This window comes from Anticarsia gemmatalis, chromosome 3, assembly GCF_050436995.1.
Source record: "Anticarsia gemmatalis isolate Benzon Research Colony breed Stoneville strain chromosome 3, ilAntGemm2 primary, whole genome shotgun sequence".
NCBI classification, from domain to species: Eukaryota; Metazoa; Arthropoda; class Insecta; order Lepidoptera; family Erebidae; genus Anticarsia; species Anticarsia gemmatalis.
Genome location: NC_134747.1, coordinates 8,497,139 through 8,505,500, shown reverse-complemented (window position 1 = coordinate 8,505,500; position 8,362 = coordinate 8,497,139). Strand labels below are relative to the sequence as shown.

At 35.0% G+C, this 8,362-nt stretch overlaps 1 protein-coding gene across 1 annotated transcript; it reads right to left on the bottom strand.

The window, feature by feature from the left end:
- Positions 1-1,997: 1,997 nt before the first annotated feature.
- LOC142986834 (cilia- and flagella-associated protein 47-like) lies at positions 1,998-7,753 on the bottom strand. Its single transcript, XM_076135513.1, has 5 exons — positions 7,532-7,753; positions 5,252-7,410; positions 4,097-5,155; positions 2,456-4,017; positions 1,998-2,384 (listed from the first exon to the last, which is right to left on the bottom strand). Exons 1-5 carry the CDS (start codon positions 7,694-7,696, stop codon positions 2,050-2,052), a joined length of 5,280 nt encoding a protein of 1,759 aa, XP_075991628.1. The 5' UTR covers positions 7,697-7,753; the 3' UTR covers positions 1,998-2,049.
- Positions 7,754-8,362: the final 609 nt, after the last annotated feature.

Sequence of the window (8,362 nt, the reverse complement as noted above, 5' to 3'; positions counted from 1 at the left end):
TCATTTAAAAGACTCAAAACACGTGTCGTTATTGTGGAACGCACTTTCATTGAAACTTGAACTTGAAATTTCTCAACAGACATTTTGGTATTTTAATACTCATTCAGATTTGGACCGAAAAACAAGTTTTTTACGACTTCTTAAGAAGAATAACACATTTACTTAATTCGGTAATGTTTTATTGAACTTTGTTGATTTTCGATGTGTATAAGTAAGAGTAGTTGATATTGAAATCAGGTATACCTCTAAAACATAATCTAAGTAACTGTTATTGTCTGTCTGCATAGCTTTAGGTGACGTGTAGAGTCTCGCGTTTGATGCGTTCTCATGCAGGCTATTGATGCTGACCATTGACATTAAAATTAATAAAACAATGGTAGCTTCATTTTTAACATAATTAAATAACAGTTTTCGCTGCAATTGTGTTTGTGTTATCGGGAGATATCAAATATAAAGGAATGTAGGTAGTAACTAAGCGGATTTTTGTTAAGATATAAAATAATGATTGCTTTACCGAATTACGTAGTACATGTTTTGCGTATAAGAGCGGGCCACTTACGCACTACTAGTGACCAGAATCGTATCATGCGTCCGGTTTTATATTTTTAATTAAAAATAAAAACTTAATAAAATTTCAGGTATCGTGCAACTTGATTTAAAGCAAAGCAGTGAACGTATTTGTCGTATTTTTTCTTCCTTATAGTCCTACGAACAGAATTATTGTAAAAGGTGAAGGTCACTATGCACGCGTTGTGCTCGCTGTACTGCACTCGAACATTTTAACCAACTAGTTAGATGTATTTGTTGTGGTTCTTTTATATGCCGATTTAATGATTTAATGCGAAACCAGAGAGTGGTTTATTGGGTATTGAGAACTTGTTTTAAAATTCTCGAATCGATGATTTTATAAATGTATAAAAACTGCGTGTTAAATGCAAAATATATGAATGAGGACAACAGACAACATTAACATTTTTTTACACTTCTTGCATTTGGTATGCTCTGATGTTATAACGAAACACAACAAAAGTTAAAGCAGTAAGTAGGAAGTAAACTAAATTGTGAGAGAAAGACTCCTAAAGGAATATGAAGTAGCGATGAGAAATAAACATAAGAATAATGTGTGTGGAAATTACTTTCGGATTTAATTTATCAGCACAGTTTAATTCTCAGATAGCTGTGAAAATTTGTGCAAAGTAAATATAATGACCATAACCCAAAGGAATCCACGAAAAATATAAAGAAATAGCGTCCAATTAATGGGTCAAATCTCAGTTTCAAAGAATCAGCTTCGGTATGTTGTTGTGACATGATGACATGACGGCATGACCGGTCATGAGCCGGTGCCGGCTGAGTGGCGCGGTCAAGGCGGCAGACGAGGCGGCGCGGCGCGGGCGCATCGCAGACAGACACTACACACCGCGCTTCCGATGCGTTTGCGCTTCATTAACTTATCGCCTAGAAGCCGTTTCCGTCAAATAGCAACGATTCAATCTTATGTATATTATTGGTATAACCTTCATTGTTGTACATAGATACATCAAAACACGCCTTCTGCCCATAGGGGTAGGCAGAGACTAGAAAACTTTTTGTTATTGTAGAGAGATTTTGTAAACTACAAACTTTTGCCCATGACATTGTCACACGTCGAAAGCTTTCCCTGATATGAAAAAATCACTGCCAACCTTCAAGATCCGGTCTTAATTGATTCTTAAATTAATATGTAATCTGTATATTGAAATAAAACTCTACATCAATATGAATAACGAAGTTTTTACTAAACATAAATAAATAAATAACTAGAGTCTCATAAACCATTCTTTGTATACTATAACATGATTTGATAATTTCTTGTCAAAATTATTTTTATAAAAATAAATTCCGAAAAAGTACTCTAAAATGCTTACCCATGGCCAATTTGATATTTTTCAGGATTCCACATTTGCATGAAAAAAACCTGACTTTTAACAGTCATAGGTACTTAATAGTTTCCAAATTATATTTAACAACATAAATAACTTTACAGCACTGTAGGAAAATGCATCTTCTTTAAGATTTTGTTTTCGAAGCAGACGCATCTCGTTTAATACATACAGTTTCTTTAGATTCTATAAAGAATATTCTGTAAGTGCGAATATCCATGCCGCAATCAGATGTGAGAGTGATAGAATATTTCTCTAGTTTGTCGTCAGCAGGTATAGTGACCGGCAGTGAGAAGAGTCCGTTGGTGTGCTGCGCCAGAGTGACTCGATCGATCCGCGGCAGCAGTGCCCTCGATGTGATCCGATACGTAGTTTCGTTTCGAAGAAGATGCTCCAACTCCGACATGTTTGTGCCTCCTTCCTCCAATAACATACATAATATTATTTTCCCTGTTGTAGTCTCTGCAAATAACAAAAAGTTTTAAAACTGTAGATTAATCATAAACCAATATTATAATGATTTATGAATGTACCGATTAATTGATCAAAGATCTGTATCATTGCAGAAGACGCATTTTCGACTAAGGCGTAGCGCAATGCTTTGAGCATAAGCTCGTTACGATACGGTATCAAAACTGCAGTTGTTCTGTAACATTCGCAAGCTTCCCCACAGCTGCAGGGATCCATAGGCCACGTGTGAACTTTAGATTGTAGAGTATCTAAAGGCAAATCCCACCGAGGTTGTGTTGTTACTCTTATGAAAAATTGGCCAAATTCACTCTTGAACCAAATCCACGAATTACCTACTTGAGTGCTGAGGCAAATCAATTGTAAATATAATTTGTGCTCCTGAAGATCTTGTTGTCCAGCCTCTTTTGGCATGCCATATAAATATATTTCTTTATCTATTAAATTCAGACGGCGTACATAAAATCTTGGTTTATTTATTTCTTCGAAGTGTACAGGGACAGTTGGTTCAATGTCTGTGATATAAATGTTAAAAATGGCCGAGGTTTGGAAGGGTGAGGCGACCATTATATCCACTTTATTTGGTCTATATAGCGGGCCGGTTACTTTACACTTTCTCTCTGGGTAGAGTGTACTTATCTGGCCGTGGAGTATAAACATTATATACGTATCAAATATACGCGTTTTGTTGTACCCGTGCACCAGAAGTAAACATTCCTCATCGTCGACGAAGTTAGCTATATATTTTACACTCAGAAACATTTTCTTTCCGTTGTCCGCCGAAGCAACTTTTTCAACAACAAATGCATTGCGATTGTTATTAAGAATCATGTATGAAAATATTAATGATTCTTGACTTGTTGGGCATATCGAAACGTGACGAGTGGAGCTTCTCAACAGTGGCGGGTTGAGAATAATTGTATCTTTAGGTTTGAACATCGGCAGTACAACGTATAGATGTATGGACAAGAATAACATTTGTAGAAAATTTGGTTCCAAGAAGTCTTTACTGGATAACGGAAAATACAGCCGTAACTGATTCATGGCTTCAATAATTAAGCATGCGTTGTTAATAATATCACCTTCTTCGTTTTCATCATGTACTTCAGTGAAAATAGAAAAGTGATGCCTTAGGAATGGACAATAATATGATATGACGGATGCCAGAGCGACGCCATCTGATAGATCTGTAGTTATATTTGTTATAAGTTTTGTTTGCTTGTTTTTTCCTAACAGTATGGGATACTGCACTGATATTTGTTCATTATACCATTCGACTAAAATATTGACAATATGCCTCGGTTCGGTATTGACACACACGCATTCAAAAAAGCAACTATCCATGATGAAAACTTTATAGCTCTGTAATATAAAGTCAATCCAACTTTGCTTGTTCAATCTGTTGTATAAATCAGGGTCGATTAATAATTCTCTTGTTAATACAATATCAGCATTGCACTTAGGAGTAACATTGTCTGCATAAATTATGAATTGTTCATGGCTTAGCAAGTACTTAGGGTGTAGCGCCCAGAGGTTGGCACCTCGCGATTGTAGTAACTTTATGATTTCTCTGTAAGTGTCATGTATTTCTTTGACACATTTAAATGTTTCATCAACGCCTTGTGCACTGGAAATAATGTCTTTGATCAGAAATAATATTCACAAGAAAAGTTTAATAAAAATATTATGTAAAAAGGTATATTTACGACACTTTCCGGACGTGCTTCATAAGAGGCCCTGCGATTCTTCTAACGAAATTGAGATATGACACATTTATTCCTTTTCCCGACTTTGCTCCCGCTTGTGATGAAACAGCTGACGAAATAGCATGAAAAGTGTCCGGTATGACCGGATATAAATCTCTTCGAAATCCTTGCTGGAACATCCACTTTTCTAAGAATGCAGAGCATTTTTCTAAGTATTCATATAGCTCGGTATTGGTATCCGATGGGTAATAAGGATAAGGATTGTCTTCTGGGCTCACAAATAAATTAGCGTGCAATGTTAGTGGACAATGTGTTATACAATACTCTACTTCCACATCACAAAATGATTCAAGACCATGTATAAAGTTCAGGAGTACATTTCCTTTGCAAGGAGTTTGAGAAAATATTGTCAACTGAACTGTAACGATGGTATGTATATCGCAGTTTTCCCCTTTGACTTCATAATCAACGAATTTTATTGAAAGTTGAGGTATTTCCTTACAGGCGCATGAAAACAAATCCAAGTTAGATTCAGCTTCATAATCGATTGTTATAGTTCGAGTAATCGTAGTTCCAACATTACAGGCGGGGAATACTACGCGATAAGCACTAGGCGTCATGGCCGGCGACACTCTCTTTCCAAAAAACGTCAAGTTAGAATACGGTATGGTTAAGTGTTTGTCCAAAAATAATGTAGCAGTGGCTACAAATTTCCCATGACCTTTGGGATGAAATTGTACAGAAAATGCTGCTTCTTGTCCTCGATCTAACTCAAACTTTATGTTAGCTTCATTTATGATGGATTGATGATCTTCTGTGCGAAGATCCAAGGAGAAGTTGGGCGCTAACTTTAAACACAATATTGTAACGTATAAGTAATATTTGGATATATTACTAATTGTAAACTCTATAGTGTTACTAGTATGGGGTTTGTAGTCAAATTCAAACTTGTCAACAGAAAACATTAACCACGGTACGGTTATAACACCGACTATGCGACAATAACAAATGTCTTTATTAACGCTTTTCACCTTCACCTTCGGATTATTCTCGTATGATCTAAAAATATAAATATTAGAAAATAAAATCATTTAAAACAAACTGGTCAAATTGAAGTTTTAAATAATGCCTAAAGTTCTAAGTAACTAAACTTACTGTTCAAAATCTCCAATATAATATTGGAGTTCTGTGGACAAAGCTTCTTTCTCATCGGGTGGTCCCAGTAACCCATTTATTTTGAATGGGATATACATTTCGTACTCTCTACGAAAAATGTCACAAACTTTAATGAAAACTGTTTTAGACTGTCCACCTTCGACAGTAAATTCGAAAACTCTTTGTTTATCATTTCCTTGTGCAATATAAACATCAAAGATGTTATCGTCACCTGTGTCAAGAACTTCAACTTCAGTTTTTAATGTGCTGAGATTCTGAAAGGTTACTGGTACATATGTTATCATATGACAAGGTATTCGGGGCATATAAATATTTCTGGGCTGTATCATAACTTTCGGTTCGGCAACAGCACCACTGATAGGCAAAACAACAACTTCTTTGTTATTTATTTTAACATAAATATCAAAACTGAACTCAAGAACGCATGGAATTTTGACTATGATGTCAAATGTCATTATCATTTTTGGACGAATAGTGCCACACATGGGCTCTATTTTGAGGCCTGGGATCAAAGGCTCGACAACATAAAACAGAGCTATTTCTCGGGAAGAGTTTTCCAATTTTACCCTTTCGATAGTTTCCAAGTTCAAAGGAATATCTTTGAATACCACAGCTGGCTGTAAAAACTTTATGGAAAGTTTGCGTGTAACGATGCTTAATTCAATTGGTATAACTTTTGTACTAATACTTTTCGAAATTAAATCTAGTTCATGGGTTTTTGTCTTAGTAGGCTTGCAAACATATATGACGTCGCATATTTTACAGCTTTGACCTGGTACAGAACCAGACATAGGAATAATTTCAAAGGGTATATCTGGGTGAATCTCCGTCCATTCGAAATTGGCTGTGTTGTTAAAATTATTATAAATTCTAACTGGAACAGATGTGACAAAACTTTCAGTTGTGACCATACCAAATTTCAAATTTTTCTCCATTACCATTAGTGTAGGATTTGATACTACAAGTGAATACATATGCTTAAGTTTGTACGTATTGTCTACAAGATATTCGAACGTTCCTTCATGTGTTCCTACAACGAAACCCGGGCAGCACACTGTTACTTTAGATTTCGTCATTGGCTCTAGCTTTAGTAATATACTGGATAATTTGTTTGCAGTGTATACGATTCGTTCATCAGGACATAATCGCAGGGATATTTTAAATTTAGTCTTGTTGCTTATCGTTAACTCTTGTTCACCATAGGTAGTAATGCTGACTCTGCCGAAATCTACTAAAAATGGGAAAAATTGGATATCGAATAGATCATAAGTTGACGCTTTTTGTTCTACAATTTTACAGAAGTTTCCATCAATCGGTTTTTTCACTCTCAAAGCTGGGTCTGAGTAGCAAATGTCTCTTCCAGTTGTGAACTTTTCTATTGTAGGCTTTTTAGCACGAATATATTTAGGATCTTTTAAGTGCTTCATAGCTGTAGATTTTCGTTCATTGTGAATTTCTAGTTCTTCATTCATATAAGTATACTTCGGAAGTTGATCGCACAATTTGTGTAAAGATTCCACTACGATCTGTTTTGATATCCTGGTGTAAGACACGTTTATTTTACTTTTAAGTATGTACGTTATACACGTTTCATCTTCATCAGATGTGTCCGATAAATCATCGAATTCATAACGAGGGTTTCTTATTTTGAACAATAAATTGGGCGGCACTTTTAAGTTAGTCGGTCTAATTGAAATAGTTAACCGTATTGAAGAGTTAGGCTGTAGAGTAAACTTTGATGGAGAGACGTCAAAGGAGTTCAGCTTTTCATAATGCATTCTCGCTGCTATCAAATTAGACTCGTTTCTTATGCGGACATATTTAACTACTTTGGTATTTATAACCACATCGCCAAAGTCAATTATTTTAGGAGAATGAGTTATTTGACAATACTCGTATTGACCGCTAATGTAAAATCGACCAACTTCCGCGTGAAGTTCATTATTACAACACCTTGTTTCATCTACTTGAATCAGACGTAGGTCAAAAACAAATCTGTTGCCTATTTGTCTTTTGCGCTTCGCTCTCGTTATGCATTCGTTTTTCGGTAGAAATTTAATTTTTATAGTACGGTCATCTACTTGTTCGACATCAAATGCTCTATGCGACGCAGATATATCGTAAGCTTCCTTGAATTTCTGTAAATCGCAAACATTATAGTGTTTTAATAGAATTATGTTTGTTAGCTATCTACTAAATACGTGTACTGTGTGTATGCATTGAAAAATAAAAAAAGTGGGTGACAAAGCAATAGTTTACCAGCAAACGGCCTTCACACATAGTCTTGAGATAAGCCGACTTGCTAATATTAATATCCACATCCAAGAATTGTGTCGTTGCCAATCCAACATATGATATTGGAAATTCCACCAGCTTGAATCTATAGAATACATTGTCCGGGTTATAGCGAAGGCAAACTGACATGATTACTTAATAAAATACATCCATTTTTCACACACTCTATAAAAACATTAAAATAATTCGGTAAAAAAAGAGATGTTCGATTTACGTTGATCACGTCAGATAAGTAAAATAATGATTGACAAATAACAAGGACGAACTTTTGTAAAAGGTTTTATTACAGAAAAAACACAATTTTATTACGTAAATCGTAATGTTCATTTACCTATTACTAAACTGTATAATTGTATCGTGATTATTTAATTTGATATTAAAATTAATCTTAGCTAAACAAACAAAACGTAGTAAATACTACAAATATATAATTGTTTTAGTGTTGTCACTGCAAATCATTCCTTCAAATTGGTTGGTGTTCCACCCGATATCGAGGTTCTTCAAGCCTGCCAGTCACTAGGTCTTTGAACCTTTGGTCTACTACCTAATAGTATAATTAAATTTATTGTTTAATTATTATACGTGCAGCAGTATAGGATAGCAGTGCGTAGTGAGAAGTGTAGAAGCTGATTCATCATATTAATGTGATCAATCGCCTATCTACAATAATATTGTGGCAGCTATGGTTCACACTACGGACTGTATATTGATCAGTGCGTTATTATATACAATTATCTCCCCAAATATCCTGTTCCATAACTTAAAATAAAATAATAGGCTGTTTTATAGTTTTAA

What these genes read in the sequence shown, in the direction of transcription:
- LOC142986834 (XM_076135513.1), bottom strand. Translation starts at nt 7,696, where the DNA reads ATGTCAGTTTGCCTTCGCTATAACCCGGACAATGTATTCTATAGATTC. An exon ending in TGTGTGAAGGCCGTTTGCTG is followed by an intron (nt 7,411 to 7,531) that starts GTAAACTATTGC and finishes TGCGATTTACAG; the next exon opens with AAATTCAAGGAAGCTTACGA. An exon ending in TATATTGGAGATTTTGAACA is followed by an intron (nt 5,156 to 5,251) that starts GTAAGTTTAGTT and finishes TTATATTTTTAG; the next exon opens with ATCATACGAGAATAATCCGA.